This window comes from Gekko japonicus, unplaced genomic scaffold (genome assembly GCF_001447785.1).
Source record: "Gekko japonicus isolate JY-2015 unplaced genomic scaffold, Gekko_japonicus_V1.1 scaffold18, whole genome shotgun sequence".
NCBI classification, from domain to species: Eukaryota; Metazoa; Chordata; class Lepidosauria; order Squamata; family Gekkonidae; genus Gekko; species Gekko japonicus.
This window is the reverse complement of record NW_015170275.1, coordinates 678,119-694,410: the sequence shown is the minus strand read 5'-3', so window position 1 is coordinate 694,410 and position 16,292 is coordinate 678,119. Positions and strand designations below refer to the sequence as shown.

The 16,292-nt window shown below is 45.8% G+C and overlaps 1 protein-coding gene across 4 annotated transcripts in view; it reads left to right on the top strand.

The window, feature by feature from the left end:
* PIR (pirin) overlaps positions 1-16,292 on the top strand; it is a 41,153-nt gene that overhangs the window by 6,888 nt on the left and 17,973 nt on the right. For all 4 annotated transcript variants that reach the window (XM_015417601.1, XM_015417603.1, XM_015417605.1 and 1 more), the window contains exons 3-5: positions 264-356; positions 11,565-11,648; positions 13,677-13,883. In XM_015417601.1, coding sequence (XP_015273087.1) covers positions 264-356; positions 11,565-11,648; positions 13,677-13,883 — 384 coding nt within the window. The remainder of the gene's footprint in view (positions 1-263; positions 357-11,564; positions 11,649-13,676; positions 13,884-16,292) is intronic.

Below are 16,292 nucleotides of genomic sequence, written 5' to 3'. Positions count from 1 at the left end.
TGTTCCTCCCCTGCCAACCTTTTCTCATTTTTGCCCTTTATGATGTGTAGTAGCATTTCTCAGGTGGCATGGATCTGCTTTGCCAGTGCATCCTTGAGTTCCAGTTGGGCATTTAGCAATGACCTTCTTGTCACTGAACGGGCATAACTCAAGGACAGGATGGCAATACTGAGTTCTGTTCATTGTTCACACTTGAGTCTTGCCTCCTTCCATCAGTATTTTGGAAAAAGTTACCAAGTTCTGTTCTTAACTTCAATTTTCAGTTAAAAAATCTGGATCCGTTCCTGCTGCTTGATGAGTTCAAAGGAGGCAAGCCAGCTGGTTTTCCTGACCACCCTCACCGAGGTTTTGAAACTGTGAGTAATCCATGTTTATGCTAGATTTACTGCAATCCTAGACCGATTTCACACAAGAGCTGCGCCGCAGTTGCATCTCCCTTTGCCCCGCTTCTATTGGTCAATTTCCCACTTGAAGCCACGCGGCCGCATTTTAACCTGCGGCTTCGCCCGATTTTCACCGCAGTTTCATGGTCCTCAAAAAACAGAAAACTTATCGAAAACTTAGCTCAATCGTCTCTCTGACATTCTAGTTCTTTGTTTACAGGGAGTTTTGTTTTATGGAGGAGCATTCAACCTAACAGGTAGTGGTATAGGCCTGGTACCAATTTACCACCTCAGCCATAGTCATTACAATTTCTTCCTATAGTTTTACTGTGGATGGGAAACAAAAGGAGAGAGACAAACTCACAAGTATTCAGCATGGCACAGCTATGTGTACTTCATATCAGCACTGTGGGAAGTGTTTGTACATCTGGTGGAATTAGGAGTGAGAAGAAGCCAGAGGATTTGACCAGAAGAAGGAAAGGGTGCAGATAGAAATGATTTATGTTGTTATGAAATGTATTAGCTTTGATATAATTTTTAAGTGGTGAACTTTTAGAAGGACATTAATATCATAAGAACCAACAATAAATTCACAAGTTTTTTCCCCTAGATCTCTGTGAAACGTCATTTGAAAGTTGATTCTGAAAGTTGGATCTCATTCCCTAACATTTGTATTCTTCTTAAGTCCTTTAATTCCTTTGACAGATCCCCAGTGTTCTCACACAATCAATCTAGTATTCCAGTGTCCCACCAGATCTTTTGCTGAAAAAAATATTTCTGGAACAAATGGGAACCCACAAGGATTTGCAGGAGGCATCTCATTTCTCCTTCCCCCACTATTTCCTGTTTCCCTTTCCTGAAAGCCCCGTAGCTTCTCCCCATTTCCTGCTTCCTTATTTCCTTCCAGGATTGCCAACCTCCAGGTAGTGCTTGGAGAGCTCCTAGAATTACAACAGATCTCCCACTAAAGAGATCAGTTCTCCTTAGGGTTGCCAGCTCCAGGCTGGAAAATTCTGGTTATTTGGGGGTAGAGCCTTGGGAGGGTGAGGTTTGGGGAGGGAAGCGGCCTCAGCAAGTCCACCCTCCAAAGCAGCCATTTTCTACACGGGGGCTGATCGCTGTCATCTGGAGACCAGTTGTAATTCTGGGTGATCTCCAGCCCCCACCTGGAGCCTGATAACTTGTGGAGGAAATGGCTGCTTTGGAGTGTGGAGTCTGCATTACACCCTTCTGAGGTCCCTTCCCTCCTCAGACCTCACCCTCCCCAGTCTCCACCCCCCACATCTCTGGAAATTTCCTAACCTGGAGCTGGCAACCCTGTCTCCTTCCCACTTGATGGCCAGCCTACCATTATCTGCCCTTCTGTCTTAACCTTCTTGCTCCAGCAGCCTCTACCTAGGAAAATTGTGGTCCAGTTGTGTGGTGCCAGCCACTGGGCCAGGCCCACTTGCATGGCAGGAACCCTCAAGGACGTGTGGGGTGGCAACTCATTTCCCCCTGTATTCCCACACAACCCCCAGATCCTCTCCTCTTTTCCTGCCTTAGTCTCAGCCATTCACCAACCCAGACCCATAGCTACATTGGATCATTTCGGGGCCCAGCCCCCCAACTTATTTCAAAGGCTCCATGACTTTCCATCTGCCACCTCCTCTTGCCTTCCCCCGTGGCTAAATGGCCAGGGGAGAGGCCTCTGCACCACCCGTTGGGGCCCCTCATGGTTTGGTCCTCCCTGGCAAAGTAGCGGGGCTTCCTGTCCTAAGCTGGAGCTCCGCTTAACTGCCGGGTTTAGGGAAGCACCGGCCACCTGGCTCCTGGTGCGCGCCGTTTGGAATGTGGATTGACACTGGAGGAGCAGGGCTCCTCCACCCAAAGCTGGGATTCGGAGGTGGGAGCTGTGGCCGAGGACCCAGGTGTGGCTGGCGAGGCGCCAGCGAGCTGCTCAATCCCAATCCCAGTGGTGCACAGCGCGCTGCCGCCCCTTTTGCCTGCTCCGCAACTTCAACTGGGAGCTGCTCCCAGCGCAGGGCGTCCGTGGGCACTCATGCTGCAACCTCTGGACAGCAGGCGGCAGGCCAAGGGGCTTCAGCCTCGACCTGCACCTCCTTGACCTCTTCAGCAGCCGGGGGAAGCCTGTGCAGCCGTCCCAGCAAGCAGGTGAGGGCCAATGGAAGCAGGAGGGGTTGCAGAGAGTCAGTGCCTGGGGATGCCCTGGGAAGGGGGGAGGAGTAAAGCTGTCTGGGTGGCCCAAGATCTTCAACTTTAAGTAAATTAACTTTAATTAATTAGCCAGTGCCCCGCAAGAATTTTAAATGACCTCCGAATTAGACATTCCTAGCTACAGGCCTGCACCAACCTACCTTTTATTGCCCTCCCATCTTCATCTATATTTATTATTTATTTACTTCATACATTTATACCTCACCTTTCTCCCCAGTGAGGATCAAATCAGCTTACATTATTCTCCTCTGTTCCGTTTAGTCTGCACAACAACCCTATGAAGTAGGTTAGGCTGAAAGTATGTGACTGGTCCAAAATCACCCATGAAGGTTCCAAAGCAACATGGGAATTCAAACCTGGGTCTCCTTGAAGCTCTAACCACTACAGTGGTTTTTCATAGGGTAGCTGCTGTTGAACTGTAGGAGGCAGCCAGGCATAGTTGAGTCATGCAAGCTGGGTGGTATCAAGTCACTAGAGGCTGCTTCCAGGCCTAGGGTTTCCAACCTCCAGGTGGGACGTGGAGATCTTCCAGAATTACATCTGAACTCTAGACATAGAGATCTGTCCTCCTGGAGAAAATGATTGACCCTGCCCTCCTCAGACTCCACCACAAAATCTCTAGGAATTTCTTAGCCTGGAGCTCACAGCCCTAGTCAGGCCTTACCTTGATGGGTCCTCCCTCAGAGGCCACAATAGTCCTGGAAAGGGCCCTCCCCCCTGCCTTTTTCCTCACATAAACCCAGCCTGGAATACTGTGGTTGCCTAGCACAGGTCACTGAGGGAATCCGTTTGTTAAAGCGGCAGACATTCTTTTATCATTTTCAGCTTTTTAAAACCCCATTTTTTTTTTAATAGAGTTCACATTTTTCTGCAAACCTGGTGCCGGCCCTTTTGAGGTTTGTAGAAAGATCTGTTTTGCCCGTTCACAGCTCCATTCACTGGATTTAATTATCCAAAGACTAACTTTGCGATTAGAAAATAAGATAATAAGTAATACTTTTTGAAGTACTCTTATAATTTCAGAAATGTGTGTAGTGAGTTGATGCAGCAGCTAATCTTAAGGGGAGAACGGGGTGTCATTTGAAGAGTTGTTTGGCTGGTTCACTAAGATTTTGCTAACAAATATTGTGATACTTCCTTCACTTGACAGCAGATGGCACCGTTCAGCAGCAACTGGGAGAAGTCTGGCTTGACCTAGAGCAGATTCAGGTGGGTAGGCCCTGTTGGTCAGGAGAGCAACAGAACAAAGTTTGAGTCCAGTGGCACATTTAACACCAACAAAGCTTAATTTTAGATATACGCTTTCACGTGCTTATACCCAGAATTAAACTTTGTCGGTCTTAAAGTTGTCACTGGACTCAAACTTTGTTCTTGACCTAGATCAATACAACTTTTTAAGAAAAGGATCTTGAGTTGGTGAGGGAATGAAGCAATGCCTTCAGTGGCCGATGGTGCAGCAGTTCAGTTCACTGTAATATATACAAGCTCATATGAATGAATAAATAAATTGTTCTTATTGTTCAGTCGCACAGTCTAGTCCGACTCTCCGCGACCCCATGGACCAGCTCCCACCAGGCCTTCCGGTCTTCCGCCGTCCTCTGAAGTGTGCTCAATTTCATGTTCGTTGCATCTATGACACTGTCTAACCATCTCATCCTTTGCCGTCCCCGTCTTCTTTGACCTTCAATCTTTCCCAGCATCAGGGTCTTCTCCAGTGAGTGCTCCCTTCTCATTGGGTGGCCAAAGTATTTGAGCTTCAGTTTCATTATCTGGCCTTCCAGGAAACAGTCAGGGTTGATTTCTTTTAGGATTGACTGATTTGATCTTCTTGCAGTCCAGGGGACTCTCAAGAGTCTTCTCCAGCACCATAGTTCAAAAGCATCTATTCTTTGGCGCTCAGCCTTCCTTATAGTCCAACTCTCGCATCCATACATGACTACTGGGAATACCATTGCTTTGATAAATAAATACTCAATAATAAATAAGTACTCAAGAAATATGCATAGGGAGACATATACATTTTCTAAAGAAATAATTGATCTTCAAGTAAACCGAATTTTAATCGCAAGAAGACAGAGGTGGTACTGGTGACTCGAAAGACTGATCTGAGATTTGAGGTGTCTCCTGTTTCTGGATGGAACTGCACTCCCCCTAAAAGAGCACGTTTTGCGCTCTGAGGGTGCTGCTGGACCCAGGCCTCTTGCTGGATAAACAGGTGACGGTAGTAGCCAGGGATGTCTTCCACCAGTTTTGGCGGGTGAGCCAGAGACAGCCTTTTCTGATTAGGAAAGAGCTTGTCACTGTGGTGCCTGCCTCAGTAATATTTAGATTAGATTCCTGCGAAGTACAAGGACGCTGTCTAGTTGTATCACTCTAGGCTTGTTCCATCTGCACTGCCTTCCAATCTGTTTCTGTGCCCAATTCAAGAAGATGGTATTAACTTTTTAAGCCCTCTGTGGCCTCAGGCCTGCATATGTTAAGGACCATCTACTTCTATGTGAACCTGCCCCAACCATTATGATAATCTTCAGGGGCTTAGCTTTGGGTGGCCCCGTCATTTAAGGCTAGATGGGTGGCAACTGGAGAAAGGGTCTTGTTGGTTGTGGCACCAAAATTATGGTGTTCAATCCTCATGGAGTCTCATCTATCCCCTCATGTACCCTTATTGACTCTCTCTGTTGTTGTTTTTTGCTGGTTTTTAAAAAAATACATATGTGTTTTTAGAGCCCTGACCTGGATAGCAACCTGAGCTGCATAGCTGTCAGCTAGCTGCCATTGTCATTCCGGTTCCGCTGTAGTTCCCTTCACCCCTCCCTCTCATTCCTTGTTTGCTTGTGTATGTTATGTAGTCCGCGGAACTTGCCAAGGTCGTGCAGCTGGGTGTAGGGGGGGAGCTTTGCCTAGAATGTTTTGGGTATCTTGCATGTGAACCGCCGCCGTGAGAGCAGCCTAGTAGCGCCCCCCCCCCCAATCCGTCCCAAGCCGGTTTGGAGGCTGCGAAATGTGAGACGCAGGAGCAATACTTACGTTGTTTTTCTAATTATCAACAAGATAACTGGTGTGATTTACTGCCATTGGCTGAATATTGTTATAACAACACACTACACAACTCCATTGATATGTCACCTTTCAAGGCTGCACTGGGCTATGGTAATCCCCCTTTACCTTTTCTGAGGGAGGATGCTCCGCTGCAGCCTACTGATGCGGGGTTGTGGTGTAAGTCTTTACAAGAATCTTGGCCACTGTTGTGCTCTACATTGGATGCGGCCAAAGAGGCGTACAAGAGTCAGGCTGATCGAGGAAGGGTGGAGGGTTGGGGCCTCAAGCCTGGTGATTTTGTGTACGTTTCCACTAAAAACATCAAACTCCTGCGCCCATGCAAAAAATTGGGTTGGAAGTATATTGGGCCATTTAAAGTACGCCGTGTTTTGAATAAAGTTGCTGCTGAAGTTGAATTGCCGAAAAATTTAAAAGCTCTACATCCTGTGTTCCACATGAGCTTACTGAAAAAGGATCCTGGTCATTGTGCATGGCGGCCTGCCCATGCCCCTCCCCCTCCCATTGTATTGGAAGGTGAGGAACATTTTGAGATTGAGGACATTCTTGATTCCAGGTTGAAACGTGGTAAACTGTGGTATCTCATCCAGTGGGTGGACTTCGGACCCCAGCACTGCGAATGGGTGGAAGTAGGGGATATTCGGGCCCCTTACCTGCTCCAGGAGTTCCATAGACGGTTCCCGGGCAAACCGGGAGGTCTCCCGGAAAAAACTTGCCCACAAAAAACTTGCAGATATAAATAATAGGTATGTGTTTGCATGCTAACACTTCAACAGTGTGCACAAGGAACAAAGCTTTGCCTAGAATGTTTTGGGTATCTTGCATGTGAACTGAACCTGTGTTGACATTTCAGAACGGTTGCGTTCCCATGCATTGGGCGCGAACTGTATGATCTATTCCCGCCAGCGGGAATTGGACCCATTGGTCCTTCCCTGGTTCAAATATCTTTATTATGCCTTCCCTGGTTACCTGTAGTTATTCCTAACAATGTCCTGTTCTGGTTAAACCAACGCTTTGAAATAAACCTTACTTGCTTTGCAACGTGGAGTTGTTTTTTATGCTTGGGATCCAACAATAGCCCAGGCTAGCCTGATCTCATTATATCTCAGAAGCTAAGCACGGTTGGCCCTGGTTAGTACTTGGATGGGAGAAGTCCAAGGTACAGAGGCAGACAATGGCAATGAATGCTTCTTGCCTTGAAAACCCCATGGGGTCGCAATAAGTCAGCTGCAATTTGACAAAACTTTCCCACCTCCACTAACAATGTTTCTAATGTTCTTTTTAATTGTTCACCCCCCCCCCCCGTATGCCCTAATTGGGTGGGTTTTTGTGTAGTGGTGTGGTGGTTAAGTTTGCAGACTCTAATCTGGGAGAACAGAGTTTGATTCCCCACTCCTCCACTCTCACCTGGCTGGATGACCTTGGGCAAGCCATAGTTCTGAGGAGCTGTCCTTGAAAGGGCAGTTCTGTCAAGAGCTCTCTCAGCCCCACCTACCTCACAGAGTATCTGTTGTGGGGAGGGGAAGGGAAAGGAGTTTGTAAGCTGCTCTGAGACTCCAAGTGAAGGGCGGGGTATGAATCCAATCTCTTCTTCTAAATAAACAAAATACCATTGCTTTGAATCTAATTCCCATCTTCCCTTCTCACTGCAACCTGCATCTGGTTGTTAGTGGCCCTTCTGGAACAGAATCCGGGGTCTGCTGTGGAAGGAGGCATCAGCAGAAATTTCTTGCAGGTGGAAGTTCATGAGCAGGATGCAGCATATGGTCCATCCCCTGATCTTCTCACAGAGTCTCAATTTCAGATCATTTCTTTTCAGCTCACCTTTCTCCTTCATTCGATAATGGGACGATTGGAATAACTGCTCGGTAACTTGATAGCAAATTTGCCTCTTGTTTTGAAAATAGTTAAGATGCCAGTACCGTAGGCCTTATATGCGTTTTGAAAGGAAAATTGGCAACTTCTCACCCCTATAAACAGAAGCTCTTCCTGCTCATGGGTAGGTTCTTTGGATTCTGGCCATATCTAAATGATGCTCCTTACCTGCTAAGGAATTTTTATGGGTTTGTTTTTGTTATTCAGGGAACAGGTGGTGCTGTTTGCTAATTTGGTTGGTTGGCTATTTAATTTACAGAATAGCTGTGGGTTTTTATCCCTTATGTTTACATCTCGTGGACTATTGGTTTTCTTGGGCTGACAGGTTGATCGTACTTCTGGAATAGCCTCCTTTCTGTAATGCACTCCTGGATCCTCAGGATGTTATGTGAGCTGGGTTTATTTCCTTCCCTCTTTTTAATGGTTTCATTCCTGGTATATTACCACCTCAGAGATAAGAACCTCAGTGATACGGAGTGTATCAGGCAATGTCTGTGTATCAGACAATGAACACTTGATGTTGCCTTACACTGATTCAGAGCATCAGTCTATCTAGACTGTGGCCCGCAGCAGTTCTCCAGGGTCTTAGGCAGATAGTTATCAACTACTATTGGCTGAGCTCATTTGAACCAGAGATAGCAGGAATTGAACTTGGGGCCTTTTGTGTGCAATGTGCATACATGCAGTGGCATCTCTTTTCCTCAGATACTGTATTGAACAAGGCAACAAGTGGAAGAATGTTCTGTAAGTGGCAGGGAAGTCTTCTGAGTTACATAAATTTTGGAGCCCTTCAAAGGAAGAGTAGGAGACAAGATAACGTTTTTAGTTTAGTTTCTGTATGAACAGGAGTGTCATTCTCTCCGATGTCTGTGAGGCAGGGGCAATGTAGCAAATAACAAAATGTCTGAAAATATTCCACAATTAACAAGTGCGGCATGTTTGAAGATAATATGACAGTTCTAGTGTGTGTTTTAATATTGTATAGCGTAGCCATTATGGTCTCCAAAAACAGTTAAGAGGACCTTCTGTAGTGTTCTGTCATTAGTTATATGCCATTTGCTGTAAGCAAGACTTAGTGAACATCTCTGCCATCTGGTTGTTCATCTGCAGTGATTTTAATAGCTGACAGATTAAACAGCTGTATTTGTTCTGAAATAAGGCTTTGGTGTGAATCATGACAGATTGTCTGATACTACTTGAAGAAAATGCAGTTGCAGGTGTGATCCTGATTTGAATCACCATGGGAGATACAAGTATAGCTGTGAGATTGGTGAGGATTCTGAAGGGACTCTCTTCCAGAACAATGAGAGACAGGGAGTAGGCCGGAACGTGGTATTCTGTTAACATAATTTCATGGAAAAAGTGAGGTGCCAGTGTTATGGCTTGGCAGGGAAGAAGGCTTCCACAGGACAAAGTTGGGGAAAATGTATTAGCATGGCTATGGTGTGTTAAATTGCCACTATGTAAATTTAATACCAAACACTAACACATGTTATATCATATAGACACTTGAAATCCTCTTAGGCCAGTGACACAATTGGTGCAATGACTGGGAGTTAGAAATCACTGTCTAAACTTGCCTAGAGATTGCAGCAATATTAATTATAACTGTGCAGTGCAGTTCCTCTCTCTTTGTTTCTTCTCTAAACCCTACTTGCTGTTTGGGATGTTCAGTAGAAAACTCAACAGCCGAGATCTATCCCAAACCGCATCCATTCATAAGTGCTGTATGTGTTCCAGATCCCAATGGAATGATCTCCAGCATTCAGGAGCAGTGGGATGCATTCCAATCTGCATCCCACTGCATTCTGGCGACTCACAGTCGGGCTTCAGTTTTCTGGGAAGTGGGAGAGGCAGCGAATGGAGAGTGCAGTTATGAGCATGATGGAAATGTCATCTCACCAGAGCAATTAGCCTGCCTTCTGCCAAACTGCCTAATTCTGGGGTGGCATTGTGCTGCGAAACACTGTACCAGCTCACTGGCTTTTGGTTTCCATATTAACATGGTTCTTGTTTGTGTGAGCTATTCCATATTCTGGGGCTGTGCCTGCTAAGCAAGAGTAAACGTTTTGCTTGCGCATGCAGGCAGGCAGGCACAGCTGCAGAGATCCAGGCTTTGCTCCCTCAGTGCCTGCTGCCCTGCAGAAGAGGGCCGGAGGGTTAAGGCTTCTCCCCTTCCCTGATAGTGAACTACAAGTATATGTGCACATATGCCTAAGAGAGAGCAGTGACAATAAAGGATCAGATCATCTGTGTTAGAGAACCATTTATTCAGAAGTTGAGATGGGGCTACAAGGTCAGAGTCAGGGATCCCCTGCCTACAGTGGTGGGAGAAAAAGAAATCCAGAGTTTGAATTAAAACATCCACACAATGGGTCATGTACTGGTAGGGGCTATTTTTCTACAAGCATTGAGGAAGCCCCATGTTTGCAGAAAAATATGAAATTCTAAAAACATACAGTGTAGTGTTCAGAGAATCCTAAAATCACAGAAGCAATATGCTCCTTTAAGAAAATGTGACTGAGAACATGCAAGACTATGATGTGAGAGGCAGCCATTTTTGAGGTTGCTAGACAACCCTCAGTGAACATTGTTGAGGGTTCAAAGCCTTTTTGAGTGTCAGCATGAGGAAAGGGTCAGAGTGAGAGAAGTAAAAAAAAGATAAAGTTAAACACTGGAGAGAAGGTAAAACTGAGGGGGGAAGAAGCAAAAATAAAAAGTAAAAAGGGAAAGATGAAGAGAGAATGAGTGAGGAGGGCAGAGGCTGCTTGGGAGTGGAACAGAAAAAGTGTGTAGGAAGGGCTGCTGAGGGGGAGAGAAAGCTGAAGATGGGGAGAAGACAGAAAAAGGTAATAGTGGGTGGGGGAGATAGGGATGCCAGCCTCCAGGTGGGACCAGGGTATCCCCTGGAATTACAGCTCATCTCCAGACTACAGGGATCAGTCCCCCTGGAGAAAATTGATGCTTTGGAAGGTGGACTCTATGGCATTGTACCCCACTGAGGTCCCTGTCCTCCACAGGCTCCATCTCCAAATCTCCAGTAGTTTCCCAACCTGGCTACCATACCACCCCGATTCCCCTGCTGCTGGCAACCTTAATGGGAGAGAAGGAAAGGTGAAAGGCCCTGCCAGGGGCAGGCAAAGCGAAAAGGTGAGGAGGCAGTATTGTGAGAATTTCTTGGCCTCTAAGCACTGTTGTTAGCTCTCTAGATTATCTAGTTGGCCATAGTGTGTGGTAGAATGCTGATCCAGCAAGCCTCTTCTTATGTTCTTAAGGGAGAATGGGAAATGAGACCAGACACACACACCATGAGTCCATGTGGGTCTCCCACTTATCTTTTCTAAATACACTGCAGCCATGGGGGGGAACCTAATATACAAAATTAAAATATTGTGCTCATAAATTGTGCAGCTCTATTTTATACATGAAGAGAGTTTCATTGTCTTCAATGGGGGTTGCTTCCAAGTGTGTATAGAATTACATGTTTAGAAATAGTTTCACAAATCTCTTCTGAAGCATTTATTCCCGATGTGTATCCCCAGAGTATATGTAAGCAAATCTTCTCAGTATATAGTATTTAACCTAGTTGTGTCAAACGTCTTGGGGGCAATTCCCAAATATGACCGTTCCACTCTAGTATGCATATACTGTCCCAACCTTGTCCTGGTTTTGCATCTAGTCTACTGAACTAGAGAACAAACAAAAGATCCACACTGGAAAGGCAGGCTGGACTGTGAACTAGAGCAAAGCAGTAGCCAGTTCCGTAGCCACTCATTATACAGGAGTGCCACAGACGTCTTGGTTCTGGTGCTGATGGTTGAACACCCTTGTTTGAGTGACCAAAATGGAGTTAACAATGTCTTCTCATGTATGAGATTAAAGACTAACATAATGCAGTGTAAATAGCTGTTTTTTAAATCTCTAATTTCATCTAGGAGGATGATCTCTTTTCCTGTATTAATGCCTGCAGTTTTGTACTGGAAAAGTGTGAGTTTGCGTAGGATATTCTAAACCTTCCACTTTCTTCATTAGGTCAGTTATCTACTGGAGGGTGGTTCCATGGCCCACGAAGACTTCTGTGGCCACACGGGTAGACTGAATCCAGGAGATTTACAGGTATACTGGACTGAAGTTATCATTATCTTAATAAATGCCTTCCTAATTTTCCTACCCTTTTATTCCAATTGCATTTTATTTTATACTAGGAATAAGGTCCATTGTGGAAATAAATGCAATAAGCTTTAAAAAGAGTTGCTGGGTGGGTGCCCTGGCCTTGGGCACTCAGTGTCAATTTGCTGTGATGACCTCAGCAGGGTATAATGATCTCTGCCATCTGAAGAGCAGTTGTAATTCTGAGAGATCTCCAGCCCTCCCCTGGAGATCGGCAACAGTGGCACCCCAGGAGGAAATGGCTAGTTTGGATGGTGGAGTCTATGGCATTGTACCTGAGGTCCCACCCCTCCCTAAACCCCACCCGCTCCAGACTCTACCCCTCAAATCTCCAGCGATTTCCCAAACTGGAGGTGGCAACCCTATCTCCTTCCCAGTCAACCATCAACATACCGTTATCTGCCCCTCTGACTTCAGCATTCCATCTCCTCCCCCCTCTCTGCAGCCTCTACCTAGGAAAAGTACAGTCTTTCTCTGCAGTGAGGACCAAAACAACTCACATCATTCTCCTCTCCCCCTTTTGATCTGCACAACAACCCTATGAGGTAGGTTAGGCTGAAAGTCTGTGACTGATCCAAAATCATCCACTCGGCTTCCACAGCAAGAACCTAGGTTTCCCCCTGGAGAAAATAGCTGCTTTGGAGGGTGGACTCTATGGCATTATGTTCAGCTGAGGCCTCTCCCCTCCCCAAACTCTGGCATCCGTAAGCTCCACCACAAAATCTCCAGGAATTTCCCAACCTGGATCTGGCAACCCTAGTCAGGACTGGACCCAGTGAGTTCCCCCCAAAGGCCAAAGTAGGCCTGGAAAGGGCCTCCTGCCCCTGTCCTTTTACTGTGGGAAAGCGGGAGAAAAATCTGCTTCCCAATAACATCCAGGTCAAAGAAATTAACCTGTGTTCAAGGCACCAGAAAACAGACTCAGTCCTCATCAATAGTTAAGATTTTAAACGTAAGAACAATGGGTCCGAATATCAAATAGCACTAGAAGCCCAAGACAGAATAAATCAGAAATTAAAACCAGGCATAAAATAACCTCCCAGTCTTTTTGTAGGGTTGAGAAGACTTGGTCCCCTTTGAGGTGAGCTGGTAAAGAATAGTTTTAACAAATCTCTGGAAGGCCATGAGTGGGTGGCTGTCTGGGTTTATAAGAAGGAATTCTACCTCTACTGGTTGGATGGAGGTTATCCAGTGATGTTCATGGCAGTCCCCATTCAGCATTGTTTCTTAACCACTGTACCACACTGGCCCTTAGTAGTTTTAAAGATCCAGCAGCTCACAGCCTCTTCTCCTGCCCCACCCCACCCCCTCCAGTCATCTTGCTGGTGCAGAACTTTTGGGTTTTCAGCTAAAGGGTCAAATCCCAGAAACCAGATGCATAGCAAGGCTTCTATATGTTTTTAAAATAATAAGTGTACAAGGTGCAGTTTTGCATGACAAGCTGGAACCTGCCAGGGTTTCTGCACATCTACTACAGTACAGGAATTCTGCTAACTCTTGCATCAGTTAAGGCAGGAAGAGAGAAGAACCGACATATGTTGTAGAGTAAGTGGGCCCAGTTTTTCAGTTTAGGGATTACAAGTGGATCCTGGTTTGAAAAGAGTGCTTTTGTAGAAGTCACTGTTTCTAAGCCAACTATTACAATATTTTCAGAGGTATGCAGTATTTACTTAGTAGATAAATGCCATCATCCTGTGATCTACCTGAGAGTATTCTGTTTCGTAGCTATTTACAATTCATGCAATATGTTCAGCTCTGGTATCATAGCATGAAGTAGTTATATAGCTGTGTCCTATGGTATCTGTGAGCTTGACCTAAATGATTTTATTTTAGACAAGGTTGCTGTCTTTGAGTGAAGGTACAAATTCAGAGCCATTGAGTGATTTTGTGAAGGGGAAATTTCTGTCTTAAGCTTCACTTAAGGTAATGTGTTGTGATTCTCTGCCTTCTGTTCCCTTTTCTTCTTACATCTAGTGGATGACAGCTGGTCGTGGTATTCTACATGCAGAGATGCCCTGCTCTGAAGAACCAGCCCATGGCCTACAGCTTTGGGTCAACTTGAGAAGCTCTGAGAAAATGGTGGAACCTCAGTACCAAGAGCTGAAGAATGAAGAAATACCTAAACCTTCACAGAATGGTGTGACAGTGGCTGTCATTTCAGGAGAGGCTCTGAATGTGAAGGTAATAATTAATTAATTAATTATTATAATTATCATAAGGCATTGTGTGTAGAATAGCCAGGAGATCCTAAGATTGTCTGGCAGCCGGAAGTGCTAGTTCTTTTAGTGTTATGCACTGTTTTTAAGGCAAGAGATGTTTCAAAGGTGTTTTGCCATTGTCTGCCTCTGTATCATGACCCTGCTATACCTTGGAGGTTGCCCTTCCAAATACTGGCCAAGGCTGACCCTGCTTAGCTTCCAAGATATGACGAGATCAGCCTAGCCTGGACTATCCAGGTCAGGGCTGAATGTAAAGGTAAAAACATTTCGTAGCAGACTGATGAAAGGTAGAGTCTTAAAACATGAGATGGTCCTGCAGGTCATTTTCTGGTGTAACTGAATTTACCCTCCTGATTTCCAGTAGTATTTTTAAAGTCAGCCCTCGATCTCAAAAAAACATTACACCTTTCTTATTTAAAGCATCCTTCTCCAGGACAAGAAACACACTCTTTGATCTGTCTGCCCTTGCCTTGGTGAGTTCCTCTGCTGCTCTTTGCTGGCATGCGTGGTGGTGGGAAGTGCTGCCCAGTCACAGCTGACTTACAATGACCCTGTAGGGCTTTCAAGGCAAGAGACGTTCAGAGGTTGTTTCCCATTGCCTGTCTCTGTGCAGCAACGCCGGACTTCCTCGGTGGTCTCCCGTCCAAATGGTAACCAGAGCTGACATTGTTAGCTTCCACGACTGGGCTAGCCTGGACCATCTAGATCAGGGCTCAGGCAGGCATGCAGGCTGTGTAAAGAAGACTTGCTGCTGAGGAAGGATCCTGATCTCCTGTCCATTGTTAACAAGCAACCGTGGTATAGTGGGGAGTGGAGTAGAAGCAGCAGTTCTTCCAAACAAGACTATCTACTTGGAAGGAACAACTGTAACTTATTCCCTGTCAACTCCAGGTAGCCTTGTTTGGAAGAAAAAGCTGTGGCCTGCTGGGTGGGGAATCAAACTGCATACCCTCCTGTCTCACATCGATTCACTAGCTGGAGAGGAGCAAGGGAGCTCATAATGGTGGCTCATGTGCGTTGAAGGGGAAGTGAGAACCTCTTTCAGGCACTCACTTCCCACACGCCTTTTGGTTAACCTTGGAAGCCAATAAAAAATTTTGGGCCACCATGAATCTGTCCCAGAGGGATATGTGTTTTGTATCTGACTTCACAGTAAACTTTAATGGCAAGCAACTCTGAAGCACAGAGAACGCCAGTGGCAATCTCCCATCCATTTCTTATGCTCCAAGTTCACAATAGGGCAGCAGTACCGCATATAGACTCCTGCCAACCTAGCAGTTCGAAAGCAAGAAATTGCAAGTAGATCAATAGGTACCACTTCGGTGGGAAGGTAACAGCGTTCCATGCACCTTGGTGTTTAGTCATGCCGGCCACATGACCACGGAAACGTCTTCGGACAGCGCTGGCTCTTTGGCTTTGAAACGGAGATGAGCACCGCAAACCCAGAGTCGGATTCGACTGGCTTTCGAGCAAGGGAACCTTTACCTTTACCTTACCGCATATAGAAGATCTGTATCCACTTGCCCCTTCTCCTCTTACTCCTCTGAGCACACAAGCTGCCTATTCTTCCTCCCTTCATAGATGTTCTATATGCTAGGTATCTCTCAGATGTGTGTTGCCTCCCTCAGTTTGTCCACTCTTGCGTGTGTTCACTGCCAACTCGTTGTATTAATAACAGACCTTCACCATGACAAGCAGGTTTTGAGAAAAGCCAGTGTGGTGTAGTGGATAGAGCAGCGGTCTAGGAACCTGGGTGACCCAGGTTCGAATCCCCATTTCTGCTATGGAAGCTCGCTGGGTGATCTTGGGCCCATCACACTGTTGAATGAATGCCACGAGATAGACTATTGTTAAAATTGCAGTCTTAAAAAAAAATACTTTAAGCTCATGATAATGAAGTCATGTTTTTTATTTGTAGCAGAGAGGCAAAAACCAGTCAAGGCCTTGCCAGCGTAGGCTGAAAATCAGGGATTGTAATCTTGGTATTTAAAGCAGCATTTTATTGGGTATTTTATGAGCTAGTCTGTCTCACAGTGATGGAGAAGCATGTAAAATAAGTGACCGAGTCTCGTCCTATATAACGTTGAGGCATGCCTTGGTTATATACTGGAATGCGGCTTGCAGAAGTAAGCCAGCCGCCTTTGTTCTTGGAGTGAACCCACATCCACTTCCAATCAAGAAAGGTTACAAAGGAAAAACAAGCAGCACAGCTTGCTAAGCCAGTGTGAGCTGGCCCCACACAGAAAGCTGAAGCCCACCCCTCATTTTCAGAGTTGAACCCTGACCTCTCTGCTCTGCCTTTGCATTCCACTTCTTTGTTTCATTAACTGAGCTGCTATCTATGTAAAAAACATTGTGGCCATAGCATTCC